This window comes from Copidosoma floridanum, unplaced genomic scaffold, assembly GCF_036245765.1.
Source record: "Copidosoma floridanum isolate Cflo_tuat_1 unplaced genomic scaffold, Cflo_Japanese_pri ptg000006l, whole genome shotgun sequence".
NCBI lineage: Eukaryota > Metazoa > Arthropoda > Insecta > Hymenoptera > Encyrtidae > Copidosoma > Copidosoma floridanum.
The window spans coordinates 420,222-437,935 of NW_028321883.1; the positions used below are offsets into that span (position 1 = coordinate 420,222).

Consider the following 17,714-nt stretch of genomic DNA (forward strand, 5'->3'; position numbering starts at 1 on the left):
AGACTAGGTCTCCTACTTGTATCGGAGGTTGGAAAAAACTCACTTTTCCCTAGTGTGGAGAAAGCTGAGATACTCTGCGGATCACCTGTTCCAAAAACAGTGTACAGTTTAGGACAGTAGCTTCCATCGGTGCAGCGGCGATATTTCCTTGGAAGTGAAGTTCGGCTCTGAGATCAAATGAGATAGTTGAAACATCAAAAAGTAAGATGGAGTTAGAGGACTTAAATCGAAGGGGTCGCTAGTCAATAGAGCTAGAGGCCTTGAGTTTAGGCATGACTCGATCCTGCATAGCAATGTGGAAAATTTGACGAAAGTAAGGACCTAGTCTCCGATTGTTCTCTAGAGGTGACATTTAGTCGACTTGGCAGCAGCTTTCCATAAGCCTCCAAAGTAGGAAGCTGATAGGAGAGTAAAATGTCATTGCGTGCCAAGGGCGCACGAAGAATCGAAGAAGAAAATGCTTTTGCATCGGTCTCTTAACATTTTGTGTTATAAGTCATAATATATCCAGTAAATGTATTTGAATGTATATATGTATAAGTATGTTTGTATGTATGTTAGTATAGGCCATGCTCTGGCGCTGAGAGCCGAGTTATGGTTTATAGTTTAGTCGTCGTCGATCGCTTGGTAAGCGATGAGCTACTCGTGTGTTTCTGTGTGGTAGACGTACCGCTACAGAGTCGCTTTTACATGCGAGTGGTCCACTGCTAGTTTAGTATTGTTTAACCTCGAGGTAGTACTAGTAGTAAGAGTAATAAGTATATGATTTAAATAAACGTGTGCACCAAAAGAAATAACTTATGTATGCCTATTCTTTCACTGCCAACCTACTCTGCTTAATCATCTAACAATAGGTTATGGGCCTTTTGCAATAGATTATGGCATTTTGCAGTGGGTTGTAGGTTTTGCGGTGTTGTTTTGTTTTTTATCTCGAGGCTTTGAACTATGCAGTGAAGAAAGTTCGACGGAACTTTTAAAATCAGTGTGACTCGTGTGCATTTTTTTAAAGTAAAGATGGCTATGCACACTATTGAGAAGCTTAAAGGCCAGGCAAATTATTCTACATGGGCAGTAGCGATGAAAGCTTATCTACAAAGTGATTTGCTGTGGGACACAGTGCAGGTTCCGGAAGGTAGGCAACTGAGCACTGATCCGGATAAGAACATGAAGGCAGCCGACCAGATAATGTTATCAATTGAGCCTATACTCTACACTCACTTAAACCAGCTCTCTAGTGCAAAGGATATCTGGGATGCCCTTAAAAAGCTTTTCGGCGGTGAAGGCATTCAGAGCAGATGTGCATTAATTGTCGAACTTACACACTTACGCCTTGAAGACTGTGAATCAGTAGAAAACTACATCGCGAGATCTAACACCTGTGCACAAAGGCTTGCAGCTAGTGGACTACAAGTGCCGGATAAAATGTTGGCTACATTATTGCTTGCCGGTTTGCCATCTCAATATGACCCCATGAAAATGGCCATGGAGAGCAGTAATACGAAATTAACATTCGATATGGTAAAAAATACATTAATACAAAAAATTGAAATCCCTCAAGCCATTGAAGGCACTGCTCAAGGCTTCGACGCTGGAAGTAAACAAAGATTTCCAAGAAGCAAGCAAAATAATAATGGAGCAAATAGTTCTCAAAGAAATAAGCCAGTACAATGCTACTACTGTAAACGTTTTGGGGACATAGCTAGAAACTGCCGTTTCTCGAAAGATAATAATACAAAAGCCTGCCAAGCCAAAACAGAGAGCAACGAAGAGCCAGATACAGATAAAGAAAACGACATCTTTGCTATGTTTGCGTTCAAGGCCATAGTAGATAAACACACTTTACAAGACTGGATTTAGGACTCTGGAGCGTCAACGCATATGTGTAGAGACAAGAGTTTATTTAAGAATCTGGACTCGTCTTTCAAGTCGAACATAAACGTTGCAAATAGTGGAGCGATGGAAGCTCTTGGCTCAGGCACTGTACAACTTGTTTTGTTTTTTCAAGGACAGAAGAGGATTATTGAAATAAGCAATGTGTTAAATGTCCCCAAGGCCACTTCAAATTTCATTTCAGTTGGCAGCCTAACTCAAAAACATCATAAAGTGTTTTTCGAGAACAACAAGTGCTCTGTTTATTGCCCAGATGGCACGCTAGTCATGTCAGGTGTTCGCCTAAGAAACAATTTATTTAAGATCAATTCAGATTTTTAATGTGACAACAAGAGTAGTGAAAGTTCAGTGAAAACATATGCCACTACCCTTGATATAGATTTGTGGCACCAAAGACTTGGACATATCAATCATGAGTATTTAAATATTTTAAAGAATCGTAGTGCCACAGGCATAAATTTTCAAAATAAACAGTTAAAGTTTTGTGAAGCCTGTGTCCAAGGCAAAACTGTTAAATTACCGTTCCACAGTGTTGAAAACAAATTAAAACAAAATCTTGAACTTATACACAGTGATGTTTGTCAAGTGCCAGATATTTCGAGAGTCGGCTTCAAGTATTTTATAACATTTGTCGATGATTATTCCAGACAACTGTTTGTCCATTTTCTCAAGAATAAAGCTGAAGTTCCAGAAATCACCAAGCGGTTTATTCTCTTCGCTGAAAATCAAAGTGGCTTAAAATTGAAAATCTTAAGAACAGACAATGGGAGAGAATATTTAAGGGGTGATTTTTTTGAGTTTCTCAAAGGTAAGGGAATACAGCATCAATCCACTGTGCCCTACAATCCTCAGCAGAATGGAACTGCTGAGCGCATAAACCGCACTTTACTAGAAAAATCAAGAGCCATGATGCTTCAAGCGCATGTGAAAAAAATTTTTTGGCCAGAGGCGGTTGCTACTGCAGCCTATATTTGCAATCGTTCTCCACACTCACGCCTAAATGGTAGTACCCCACATGAGAGATGGACAGGCAGCAATCCGGATATCTCAAACATGCGAATTTTTGGTTGCACTGCACATGCTTTGCTACCTGAACAGTTTAGAGGTAAGATGGATTCAAGAACGTGCAAATGTGTTTTTCTTGGTTACGCTTCAGGACAGAAGGGCTATATACTCTGGTGCGAGAAAGCCAAAAAGATTATTATATCCAGAGATGTCGAATTTGATGAAAATTTTCACCCAGTACAAGAATAAAAGCGCTCATTCACTACATTTACATTAGTTTCAGATAAATCACAGAACCAGAATGCGGAGCAACACGACTCAATAGATTTTGAAAATAATCAGTATGTGCAAACACCAGTGAATGATTGAGTGGATGACCAGCAGCCCCAAGTCATATCAAAACGTCCAGTCAGAAAGAAGCAAGTTCCATAACACCTGGATGATTTTGTTTTATACTCAGCAGCAATGGAGGATGTCAATGCACCCACATTTGAACAGGCTATGCAAGGACCCGAAGGCCAAAAATGGCGAGATGCAATGTGGAAAGAGATGCACTCTATCTACAAGAATAACGTTTGGACTTTGCAAGAGTTACCCCCTGGCAAGAAGCCTATAGGCACTAAATGGGTATTCAAAAAGAAGATAAGCCAAGATGACAAAAGCATGTACAAGGCCCGCCTGGTAGCTCAGGGTTTTTCCGAGGAGTATGGTTCAGACTACAACTCAACGTATGCACCAGTTGTACAGTTTTTAACTTTGCGTCTCATCCTCGCTGCATCCTCCAGCACCAAAATATATATTCATCACGTTGATATAGAGACAGGGTTTCTACATGGTGAAGTGGACGAAGAAATCTATTTAAAACAACCACAAGGATTTAAGGATCCAGATCACCCGGATGAATTCTGTAGGCTTTTAAAGGCTCTATATGGTCTGAAATAGGGGAGCAGGGTATGGAACAAGACATTGCACCGGTTGTTTCAGACCATGAAGTTTACACAATCAGCAAATGATGCTTGTTTGTATCAGCGCATACAGGACCACTTTTTTATATTTGTAGCTACATTTGTTGATGACTTCTTGATCTTTTCTAATAGCCGAACATGGTTGAGTGCTTTCAAGCAGCATATCAGTGCGATTTTTCCCGTGAAGGATTTAGTTCCTGTTCGCAAGTTTCTTGGTATTAATATAGCTGTGGATCATGATCGTGGAACCATCTCTTTGGATCAAACAGATTATATCAAGGAAGTACTTGCCAGGTTTAACATGCATGACTGCAATTCAGTATTGACACCTTTGCCTACAGGTTTTCACCTTAATTCGCTATATGAGGACAATCACGATACTAACTCAAATAAGCTCATCGACCCTACCCAAATACCATATAGAACCCCCATCGGTTGTCTACTGTATATTGCTCGCTGCACAAGACCAGATCTATCGTATTCTGTAAGTGTGATGAGCAGGTTTAATAATGCCTATACAAGTCAGCACTAAAATATATAGTCAAACACATGCTCAGATACTTGAAAGGCACATGCGAGCTCAAACTGACTTTTAACAATGGCAAACCACCTGCTCAACTACATATCCACTGTGATGTCAGCTGGGCACTGAACTCGTGGGATCGCAGATCTGTTACAGGATACATTTCACACCTTCAGTTGGGACCAATCAGCTGGAGCACAAGGAGCCAACCCACTGTCGCAATGTCAAGTACAGAGGCTGAATATCTGTCTCTTTCATCCGCAACACAAGAGGCATTATGGTTGCGAAGGATTGCTCAAGAACTAGGTATTCAGGACAACAAACCAATTGTGATTTACTGCGACAACAAGGGAGCAATTTTTCTGGCTGACAATGGAAATTACAGTAGTCGCACCAAACATATAGACACCAGACATCAATTCATACATCAAAATATAAAGGAAGGTAACATAGTGGTGAAGTTTGTATCATCAGCACATATTATGGCTGATAGTTTAACGAAAAGTGTCAGTGATAAAACAGTAAAAAACTTTAATGAACAAATTGGACTTAAGTGATATTATTTGTAACTATGTATACCAATTTTTCTCTTTGTTTGTTCTTCTCTTTTGTATCATTCAAATTGTTTATTGAGGGGGCGTGTTATAAGTCATAATATATCCAATAAATGTATTTGAATGTATATATGTATAAGTATGTTTGTATATATGTTAGTATAGGCCATGCTCTGGCGCTGAGAGCCGAGTTATGGTTTATAGTTTAGTCGTCGTCGATCGCTTGGTAAGCGATGAGCTACTCGTGTGTATCTGTGTGGTAGACGTACCGCTACAGAGTCACTTTTACATGCGAGTGATCCACTGCTAGTTTAGTGTTGTTTAATCTCGAGGTAGTACTAGTCATAAGAGTAATAAGTATATGATTTAAATAAACGTGTGCACCAAAAGAAATAACTTATGTATGCCTATTCTTTCACTGCCAACCTACTCTGCTTAATTATCTAACAATATTTTATTTAACTCCCAATCAGTTTCCACAAAGTTGGTGCCCCGATCACTATACAGGTCAGAGCAGTGATCACGACGAGATGTGAAACGCTGGAAAGCTACTATAAAAGAGTCAGCAGAGTAATCCTTGGCGACCTCCAAATGCACAGCTCTCGTGACCATACAGTTAAAGACTGCAACGTAGCCCTTAAGGGTCCCTTTCCGGCGGTGCTTGGCCAGACGAATAGAGAAGGGATCGACGTAATCCATGCCAGTGATGAACACCCGTACTCTCGGTAGGTCAGGCATTAATTGTGTTTGAGGCTGAGCAGAATATCGTCGACAAATCAGACAGTGAGTTATCACGAAACTTACAATCTGACGATTATTAAGAATCCAGTACTTCTGATGAAGAGCAGTCAATGTAACTTAGGTACCACCATGAAAAGTGAGAAGATAATAGTGCTCGAATAAAAGCACGGTAAGAGGATCACTGCAAAATAAGATCAGAAGGTGCTTAGCATCAGAGTCTATCAAGGCATTACTCAACCTGTTAGTTAATCTAGCAAGGCATTACTGAACCTGTCTCCAACTTGTAATAATCCTTCATAGAGTTTAGAGTTTATTTATTGATATGGCTAAGGATTTATGGAGCAAGGCCTAGTGCTCCTGTGTAGCCTAAGCAGTATACAAGTAATATTACAATTAATAGTTAGTAAAGTTGTTACAGGGCTACACTTTGCGCGCCCTGTAGCGATTGAAAATTTAATATAATATATGATAGAGCAAATACATACCAAGAAAATATAGAAAGAGTTAAAAATAGTAATTAAGAACAAGCTCATTTGCAGTTGAAGCAACAATTATTCGCAGTTTCGCAACTTATCAGTATGGTGGACATATAGTGCCTGCCTGAAATACGGCCGTTGGTACATCTCGCGCACATACAAGAGTAAGTTATTCCACAACTTTACTCTGCCGTAGTAGGAAGTACCTCGTAGGTAGTCAAGTTTACCGATTGGTAACAAGAGATTGAGATCAGAGTCGCGCCTGGTACCAGGCTTATCGCCAGGTCTAAATTGAAACTTGGCGCCAAGATAGCCTCATAAAGGAAATAAGTGAGCTTACGCGATTGGCTTGAGGTAGGAAGAAGCTCTCTCTGAATGATTGGGATATCAAAATTGCGTTTTATGACTTTAAGATTAGGCGCAAAGTGACACCATTGATAACCAAAGACCAAAAACAAGGTGGCCATTTCTACCTCAGCAATATTAAGCATTAGATACTTAGATTTAGCAAATGCTTTACAGTGAATGAAGCTTAGAGACCGGTGGACTGTATAGACATTGATGGACATAACTTTCTAAGTCGGCTAAGGCATCGAAAAAAAAAAAGCATGACAAAGGATGTCACTTGTTCCAGACGTAACCAACGCGAGCAACGATTAAGAAGAGTATTCGCTCATTAGATATGCTATTTTACTGATCAGCTTGCTACAAGGTTGAACGACGGAGATGGCTCTATGACCGCTACCGCCAGGTCAGGGTACTGAGGATCAGACTCATGTAATAAATTTGGATCATCAAACCATAGACGCTTGTCGATTAACTGACTATGGAAGACACCTCGAGAAGTCAAGTCAGATGGATTTCGTTTGGACGTGATGTGGTGCCACTTGGCACGGAGTACTAAATTGGAAGTATGTCCGAAAATCTGTGCAAGACGAAGACCAGCCACTTTGATAGTAAAGTGTTAAGCCAGTGGAGAACGTTAAGAGAATCCGTCCACAAGTGGATAGGAGTTCCATCACAGGGGCAGCTCTCAACGGAGTGATGAATGACTTCGGTCAGCAGATGAGTGGCACACAACTCAAGCCAAGGGATGCTTAGCATCTTTTAGAGCGTGACTAGAGTCTTGGCTATTTGGAGTGACCCCTGAATGTTGGAACGATTGACGAGGTGGACATAAATGACAGTGGCGTAGGCTGACTCCAAAGCATTAGCAAGTCTATGGATTTCAAACTGGGTACTAGGGGAGTAATAGTTTCAACGAAAAATTCTTTATTTATTGATCTGAGGGATCTCACCCAGCCACCTCTCCAGCTCTCAACAACTGACGCTGGTAGAGGCTCATCCCACAAAATCTTGAGAAGCCACAGAGATTGTAGTAAAATTGTAGAATCTATTATTGACAGCGAAAACCAGCCCATAGGATCGAAAAACCGAACAGTTTTTTTCATCAATTGTAAGCCTGAATGCAAATTTATCGGTCTTGGGATCCCAAGACAGTCCAAGGACAAAAACAGTCTCTGCCTTTTTCTACACCTGGTTTTTGGTTGGTCTGGAGTGGGAAATTTAACAATAGCCCTTTTCTGCTTCTAGAAGGACCATTAAAGACTATGCGCAACTTAGGTGGAGAGCGATCACCCTTCAAGACCCCGTGATGTGGAAGAAAATAATTTGTAGGATTCGAATTCGATACCTCGCGCATATGACCGAGAGCTAGGTACTTACCCTTGAAGGCTTTGTAAGTTTCAAGCACAGGAGGGTTGACCCTAAATCTTATTTCTTGTTGACGAAACATCGAAAGAGCTGTAGTATGAGAGCTTTCGGAGATAAAGAGTGTCGACAGTCTGACTCTTGGAAGGAAGTTTGACTACAAATCGACTGTCCATGGATCGTAAGAGAGTTTTGATGAAGTGCTTCTTGCATTGGAGATCCTCTTCCTTAAGGTCTGGTACAAAGAGCTTTAACTAGCCAAAACTGCTGCATTAACTAAAGGAGGCCAGCATCTTCGCAGATCTACATCACGGTGATCTCTGCAGTTTTCACGGTGGCCACATTACTTGCCTGCTTAGAGGTGAACGGGACACCACGTCATGAATTGGGGGCCGGCCCGGACAACATCCACCCGATTCAAGATGTTGATTGGCAGAACCCCGGTGAATCGAGTTCTGGATAACGTGGGCGTGGACCAAGGCTCCTAGTAGAACATCTATTCTGTCTCCAGTGTGGGAGTCCGGGTCTGCTAGTTGAAGCCAATGAATATGAGAGAGATTTACTAAGCTGTTTAGAGTTGGGGGCTTATAAGAAGAAATTTTGGGGACGACTAGAGCTTTAGTTTCGCACTTGAAACTGGAATCGAATTAGGTAGGAATGTTTTGTAATTATTTTTTTGGACTTAAGTTACAGAAGTATTACCTACTCCAGTCAACAATATACTAACCGATTAGGTTTTGAAGCTCAATACATCGAAGAAAGAACGAAATATTAATGAACTTTGAGAGCCTAGATCAGCTAAGGCTCTTACTAATACTTGAGCACTATTTGGGCCACGAATGTAAATTAGAGCAGTAGCTAAGGGAACTCTAGGTGCCAAAAGTAAACCGTAGCTACGCCCCAAGCTAGTGGTAGCACAAAGACTTTTATTGGACTGAGGCTCATGATGAATGTCAGGATCTTCTCCCTGACCATTAGTGGGTCTATTCGATAACGACGATTTTTTGCAGGAGTTGTCTTAAACTCCTCTCTATGCAGTATGGTGTGGTGCTTCTGATGACAAACTGAACAAAAAAACTTACTCTTGCGCTGCCTGATATAACACCGACCACGACAATTGAGACAGAGTTGCCTATCGTTCACGAGCTGCTTCTTTTCGTTCAGCTATAGCACAACGCATGAAATGTAGCATATCAGAATCTTAATTTTATCCACAGCTAGGGGTAAACGTACCCATTACCGCACAGTTTTGAACCAACTTATATTTTACTGCATTATTGTTTACTGTCAAATATCTATTCAAAACGTTTTAAGTCGTTGTTTTGGGTTCCTTGCATATAAGAAAATTTTTTTTTACCATACTACCGTACCAAAATAATTTTATAACTAATCAATGATTTAAAAATCCTGCTCCTAATTACCGTACAGCTGATCCTATTACCGCACCCCATCTACCGTACGTGTTCCTATTACCGCACACCAATTACCACTTGATGACAAATACGAGTATAACCTCAATTCTAGTTTTTTTTTTACATGTATATTTGATCTTATTTATTCTTATATTACAGATTTATTAATTATTACTAAAGTAAAAAGTTATTTCACTAAACTTTTGTTTCTCTATTAATGATAAAAAATATTTAACACTTATACGTTATCAAAGGCCTTTAATGAAACCTATCAAAGAACAAAATTTGGAAATAACTAACATGAAAAAGTTATTTTACGCAACATGCGAAGAAGATTTGAACTTCAAACTATACAAAAAATAATGTAAACAATAAAATTTCGTAGTACCTTGAAATATCACTCGACAAAATTAATTAATATAAACAATTTAAAATCACAATTTTCATTCTGTTTTTTTTATTTGTCACTTGAGAATCACACACTTGCATCTTCGATTTTTGTTTAGCCTTGGATGTTTCATTCTCCACTTTCTTTGATTCTTTCATAGTGATTGATACAACAACAGAAACGGTCAAGTATAAATGCCGTTATACACTGGAATTGAGGTTATACTCGTATTTGTCATCAAGCGGTAATGGTGTACGGTAATAGGAACACGTACGGTAGATGGATTGCGGTAATAGGATCATCTGTACGGTAATTAGGAGCACAATTTTTAAATCATTGATTAGTTATAAAATTATTATGGTACGGTAGTATGGTAAAAAAAAAAATTTTTTACTACTATAAAAACAGATAAACATAGCGTTGCTTCAGTAGATGACGACTCGATGGCAAATTTAAATATACAAAGTGTGTTTGTAAAGTAAGGAGTAAGGTGACTTTTCAAAGTTTTCAGGCAATGTACATTTGATTAAAGATTTTTTTTTCATGATGGTACACTTGTCACGAGCAAACGTTTACAGTTTCATTTGTATAGTACATTTAGTTTGTTTGTGAGAGACATAACGCTAAAAAGGGTTTTGCGTGCTCGGAGATTTTTTGCTATCAAAAACAATGGATCGAACGATTAGAACGAAATTAAAAAAAAAATAATAATGTCAAGTGCTTCAAAATACTTAAAATGTTACTATTGGCACACAGTGAAACTGTTCTGAGTAAAAAAAATGTTAACAAGTGGTATCAACTTTTTCAACATAGCCAGGAAGATGCCAATGACGAGCCTCGCTCTGGACGCCTAAGCACGTCAACAACAGATAAAAAAGTTCAAGCACTGCAGAATATTATTTAGGGAAAACCGTTAAATCAAGTTATAACATTAAAAGATCTCAGATGAGCTGGGCATTATCGTGAGGCAAAAACCATGAATTGTTTTCCCCAGTTCTGAATTTTTTCGTCATATTGCTTCTCACAAGCGGTGTAATATATAACTTCAAGATAATACTTTTTATTGATCGTACAACCATATGGTAAAAACTCCAGATGCATTATGGCATGGTAATCGAAGATAACAGTGAGCAAAATATCAGCATTTGATCAATCTTGATGTGCTTTTTTGGTCTTGGCCAAAATATGGTCGTACGATCAATAAAAAGTATTATATTGAATTTATTCACCGCTTGTGAGAAGCAATATAATGAAAACATTTAGAATTGTAGAAAACAATTCATGGTTTTTGTCTCACGATAATGCCCCTGCTCACTTATCTTTGATTATGAGAGATTTTTTGGCCAAAAATAACACCGCAATTATGACTCTGCCGTGATGTTCACTGGATTTGGCCCTATGTGACTATTCCTTACTCTTTAAACTGAAGAGACCTCTGAAAGGACGGAGATTTGCAATGATTGTAAAAATAAAGACTGAATTGCTGGAGAAGCTCAAGGCTATTGGCCAGGTGCAAGTGATGGGAGGGGATAGATGAGTCGACGCCAGCGTGCGTAGTGGCGAAAACAGTAAACCTGGGGTACCAAATTACTGTCATTTTGGCTTATTTAAGGAAAAAATAACAGTATTTCGTCAAATTTACAGATGTTATCATCACGTATACATAAATAGTACCAATATTATGAAAGTGCAGTTACACAAATGTAAAAAAATAAACCATGTGGTGCCAAAAACGGTTGTAAAATGTTTTAATGTAACAGTATATTAATGAAGCCTCGTTCGTTTTTGAGCCACATGCAGAGCACACTCTCAGAAGCAGACGGCAAAAAGAAAGATAAATACGCGAAATAAGATATGATCATAATGATTTCTATTATTTAAACGTTTATGAAATATTGGTATAAGAAAGTGCTGTGTTTCAGTGTAACAGTAGCGCAAAGACAGATGGAGTAAAATTACATAAATTTCGATGATTATTCAACTGTAAATGAAGCTAATTTTCATGTGCATTGCAACTTAGACAATTTTCAAAATAATCTGAATAAAACGTACATGTAGGTTAACTTTGTAGGGAGCTGAAGTTACGAAGGTCTGCCTTATTACGACGGCACTTGTCAAATTGCTTACTCCATCACTTTGAAATTCTATAATATCGTACACATGACTATTTTCAACCAACTGTTTACCTTTTTATAAGGATTCAGAGTTAAAACGAATCGAGTGTGTGATATTTCTGAAGCCTGTTTTTATGATAACATCCATTATCAGATGAATAAATGTCGAACTCTTCCACTGCCTTTGTACTATCCCACTTAGCGATTTTTCTTTCCTCACCTTAGTGCCCCACACAAGATTTGTTTTGCCCTTTATTGTGTTACCACTGTCTGCGTTAAATCTTTTGAAATTGACTGTATGATACGACCTTCTTACATGTATACTTCTTTTTTCAGAAAATATTTAAACATAGGTTTTTTTAAATATTTTGCTATTGAGTATACAATTTCATTAATGTTTGAACACTGCTTAGGAGGTAAATAGATCTATGAATACTCTAGAGATACGACGTACCTTTGTGAGTCATTATGTAGGGTCCTAATAAACCATACATGGATATTTTACGACTCCTTTTCTTTGAATTAGCAAAATGATATAGAACATAAGTACAGGTTCTTAAATGTTACTTTTTTAACACCTACCGTACATTTTCGTATGTTATCTAAATAGTAAGAAAAAATTATTTTAATATCTATCAAATAGCAAATGTAATTAATTCAGTAAAACTGAATTATTATTCTGGTACAAAAATATTGTTTGATTAACAATGCCTAACTAAACAATGTTTTCTTCATCTAGATTATTTTTTCTTCCTATTAAAATAAATATCACATTTTAATTTTGACGTTTATAATAATACTAAAAAAAGTTGACTACGAAAAAAACAAAGGTTTCCTTTAGTACTGACTAACATCATTGAAACTTTAACGTTAAGATTCATTATTGTTTTTTTTTATCACTAGTATTTTCAGTATTTGAAGTTATTCTTTGTAAAAAACACTTTTTCATACTTTTTATCTAATTATTCATCACCCTATATTTTACACTATTGTAATTTTGTTCATCGTAATCGTGTAACATTGTGCAAAACGTCTCATATACTTATGTTTCTTATGAACGTTACCATAGTTCCGATTTTCATATATAGTTTATAAGGTAGTAAGCCTATTTTTCAGCGTTTTTGAAAAAAATTTTTACAAGAATGATCATCTGGCTTATCAACATTCTTATAAGTTGCTTGATCTATGCAATAATTCGATTAAATCTCTTCTTTCAATCCACTTAAAATTTAATGGTTAAGAAAAGTGTATTCATTGTACGAAGTTAAAATATCATTAGTTGTTGTGTAATTGCGTAGTGATCGAATATTTTCTAATTACCTAACGCAATAAAACAATTAATTAATGTGTTTCTTCTTAGCCACTAGGGCTCTTTATAGATTAAATTGATTACCTTCTTTGCATGGAGTATCAGAAATTATTTTCTGATCATAATTTAAATTTACATTCATGTAATCAAAGATTTTTTTCGAAGCAATACTTTATTAGTGTTATCTCCTTCATGTTTATTTTCTTATGGTGTTAGTATATTAGAAGTATCTTTGTAGTTTCGTAGGGCCACTGATAATAATTACCATAGTTTCTATTATTTTTGTACTACTTAAGTTTCAATAAATATGTATGATCATATCATGTCATTACATGTAATTATTCCAACTCAATGTATAAAAGGAATAATACAAGCAAACGAAAATTCAACGCATCTCAGATTTTATACTTATCTAAATTCATATGAAGTGATAACTATATTCAATGTTTTTTGTACTCGTTGTTGACAAGTATAAGATCGATCTATTTTCCTCCCGAGTGATGTGGAAAAAATTGATAACTACATACAGCTAAGAGATCGTTTACCATCAGGAGTAGGAGCTGCTGCTTGCAAATAGCTAGCCGCAGTCTCATGTATAGTTTCTGAATACAATAACCTATTCATGTACTATATACTGAGCTGCTACCGGCTGGAACAATCCACTGCCCTCTTTGATTGGCTAATGATTGCTGCTGCTAGCTGTAGTCAGCAGTGGCTCTAACTGCAAACTATAAGCTATGCCTGAGGATAACAATGTTTGAAATAAATTCAAGAGATTGGAACAAAAAAAATAAAGAACAACTTTAATGAGTTAAAGTAACGAAAAAATCTAGGCAATTATCCCTTATATTCCGAGGAATGTTGGAATGGTAACATCATTACGAGTACAGTAGTGTGCTGCGGGGGGGGGGGCGAAAATGTTACAGAGGGCGTTTCAAATTGTACAGCGAGTGGAAATGGCGTGAGAGGGTCACAAAAAAATGGAGATTTTAAATCGGTAAAATAAAGGTCAAATTAATTTAAAATTCTTATCAGGACTTAAAAAAATACAAAATTGAACTCTCATGTCAGCTAATAATAACAGGTATTCGAAGATGTTATTTTGACCAATATATATGTATATAACAAGGCTTATTTCCCTACACTGTCCACTGTTACAGCACCATCTTCTATCGTTAGAAGTAATTGATACGAAAAACGTTTTTAGGAGCTGCATGCTTCAGAAATATTTTACATAGTGGTCGTCCCAATCGCTGTTTGGTATCATTTGTAACATTAGGTACATTTATGATGTACAAGCGATCTTGCTTTTAGCTAATACCTTTTGAAATGTCAATTTTTTGAAAAATGAATTGCTTAGTGTCTTTACCTTTCTATTCTATTTTTTTTTAAAGTACATGGATCACAACTTTATACATGTTTTGTCTGCAGACGCATACGATGCTCATTATTTCTAAAATTTGATGGTTGATTTGTGTTCAAAACAAAATTCTTCGTTTGAGTATTCCATTTTATTAACATGTGCGTAATAAACTCTCAATATATCAAAGTTCAAATTTTTCATAGATGTCTTAGCTGTTAGACCATTTTCGTTATTTTAAACAGTCTTTACATAACATGATCCTCTGACCAGACCCCACCCACCCGGAAAACTGCCTAATGACCTATTGTACTAAATACCTTTTATTATTAGCTGATATGAGAGTTCTATTTTGTATTTTTTTAAGTTCTTATAATCCTAAACGTTTAGAGTTTTGTCGCTATGATTACCCTTGAGATATTTTTTTCTTGTTAATGTCCGCATAAGTCTCCTTTGGTTAACATCTATCTTCCCATATCATATAGTTATAAGGGTGGAGCTTTCCACACAACCCCCCCTTCCGACGACCCCACGTAAAATAAAGGAAAGTTTGATTGCTGTCAATGTTGATTTAACTCAATAAAATAATAGCTCAAGCTTGCTTAGCCTCCCGCAGCCCCACGCAAATATTTCAAAGCCCCCCACAACCCCTTTTCAAGATACTGAAACATTCTGTTGATTTGACCTACATTTTACCTAATTAAAATCTCAGTTTTTTTTTGTGAACCTCTCACTCCCCTGCCACCCGCTGTACATGATGTAATACTGACTTTTAACAGTATAGTTTGTTTGTTTTGATTGTCCGTAGCGCTGTTTGTTCGTGACTTTTAGAAACGGTTGGCTTTTTACAGGCTCTCACATACAAACGTTTGTCATAAATATAAGTGACTTATTACACAATATAATATTTATTTTGTATACATTCATGTATATAAATACTAGTGGGGCTTCGTCCCTCCTTTGCGCGCTCCACGAACCAACCCCCTAATTTTTAGTAACAGTTAAATAATTCATTTTTTCACTATGCCTTTTAAAGTTATAAAAATACAAAATGTCCAAATAAAAAGTTTTGTTGTAATTTGCGAAGTTAACGTTAAAGTATTTTTAAATAGTGAAAAAAAAACATTAATACATTTGGAAATTCAAAAAACAGTGTTAAACTGACATCTTTTTTAATAAAAAACTTTGATTGAGGTCTTCATGACACATTTGAGCATCAAAATTTTAATACTAACGATAAATTCAATAAAATAATGAGCCAATCAACCAATTAAAATGAAAAAATAAAAATACTCTAAATGACAATTACGATAAAATTAGAAAATTTATAAGTTATTTTGACAAAATAGTAATGGTAACGGCTGAAAATGTAAAACATATTGTCAATAAGTGGCAATATTATAAAAACTACATCCTTGGAAATTATTACTTTGAAAATGTAATATTCAGTAATAGTTATTTTGATCTTATGTCACAAAGTAAAATTTTTTCCACGGCAATTAAAATTTTTGTAAAAACGTTTCATGTATCCATTAAATTGCATTAGAAGATTAAAGTAACGTTACATTTTTTGGTAATTATTCTAGTCATTTAAAATTGAGTATATTACTTTTTGGTGATATTAGTTCTGGTATATTTGTCTTAGTGACTTTTTAAAATGTAAGTATAAAAAAAATTTGAGGAATCGCATTTGGTTTATTAAACAAAAAAAAAATTAGTAAAATAATAAAAAATTATTGTAATAAGAATTGTAGTCGTATTCGTGCAACGAATAATAATGGATTCTTAATAGAACCTTTTTTCTATCGTTAAATAAATTACAAATGTGAGTATTGTTCAGCAATTTTCTGGAAAGAAAGAATTAAGAAATATAGTTGTCACAATAGCAAAATTTTTGAAGTCCTCTAAGGAAATATGATAAAGAACTAAAAAAAATCTCTTTTTTATGTAAAACTTTTGGATTACTAATCCAATATGACTATAACATTTTTTGTTTTGCATTTCTTATAAGTAATGAGATCGATCAAAAAGGTAAATATATTGATAACATAAAAATTCAAGGATCAATTTGTCACTTTTTATCTAATAATCTTAAATTAGATGGGAGCAAAATAACTAAACACAATAAATTATGTACATTTAATAATCAAGTAGCGATTGAACAAGGATTGAATTCGAGGAAAAACAATAACCTGATTAAAAATCACATAAAAACTCTGGATACGTCTATATATTACTATCGACATATGTTGGAGGACCACGTTATATGCAACAACATTGTTAAGATGCTATGGCTTTAATGAGGAAATGCGGTAGACCAGATATATTTATAACAGTAACGTGGAATTCTAAATGAGAAGAATTAAAAACGGTTCTGCCTAACTTGCCAAACTATGTACCAAATATAACTGATCAGCTATTCCACATAATGTTACAATTAATTTTAGACGATATAACGCGTAACAATATTTTTGGTAGTATATTAGCTAATGTTTATGCAATAAAGTTCCAAAAACGTGGACTACCGCACCCATATTTACTCATAATATAACATTCTGATTATAAAATAACCACTTCTGAAGATATAAATAGTATAATATCAGCTAAAATTACTTAAAATAACAAAAACTTACAAAATTAATTATGAAACATATGCTATATGTTGAATGCATATTCAATAATGTAATTAATAAACTTTATGAAAGTTTAAAAAAAAAGAACAAGCGCAGCATAGCACTATCTCGAAGATGGTATAAAATGTGCTAACATTTATAGATTAAATGAAATAAAATTATTTACAGAGTAGTGAAGAGTAGCTGAAGAGAGCTACAACAAACACTGGAGCGTTTCTAAGATGATGTGTTTAGAAACTTTAAGGGGAATTAGGAGCTTTCTTAACACTGTAAGAAGTGCATGAGAATGAGGTGCAAAAAGTAATATAATTCAAAATGACATGATAACTGATATTATTTTATCTTAAAGATGTGGCTGGAGGGTGGTAGAAGAGACATCTTTGAAATTGGGTTGGAATATACTGTTATAGGGGTATAAAGTTGAAAGGGGGTTGGAGAGGGGCTAAACAAAAATTCAACTCAATTAAAATAAGGTAAAAACCGATAAAGTTTTACAATGTTTAGAATGGTAGCTAAAGGAGGTAGAGGAGGGGCTGAAAGTGGGGTTTATCAAAATCAAATGGCAGGGCTGAAGGAGGGTTGGAGGGCTGGGAAAGGGGGCTAACAGAAACTTTAATCTAATAAAAATAACGTA

The 17,714-nt window shown here is 36.0% G+C and overlaps 1 protein-coding gene across 1 annotated transcript; it reads left to right on the forward strand.

The window, feature by feature from the left end:
* The first annotated feature begins 1,014 nt into the window (after window positions 1-1,014).
* On the forward strand, window positions 1,015-1,857 carry LOC106646934 (uncharacterized). Its single transcript, XM_089598501.1, has one exon. The coding sequence runs from the start codon at window positions 1,015-1,017 to the stop codon at window positions 1,855-1,857; it is 843 nt and encodes a 280-aa protein (XP_089454627.1).
* The last annotated feature ends 15,857 nt before the right edge of the window (window positions 1,858-17,714 follow it).

Coding starts and splice junctions, on each gene's coding strand:
- LOC106646934 (XM_089598501.1), top strand. CDS start 1,015: ATGGCTATGCACACTATTGAGAAGCTTAAAGGCCAGGCAAATTATTCT.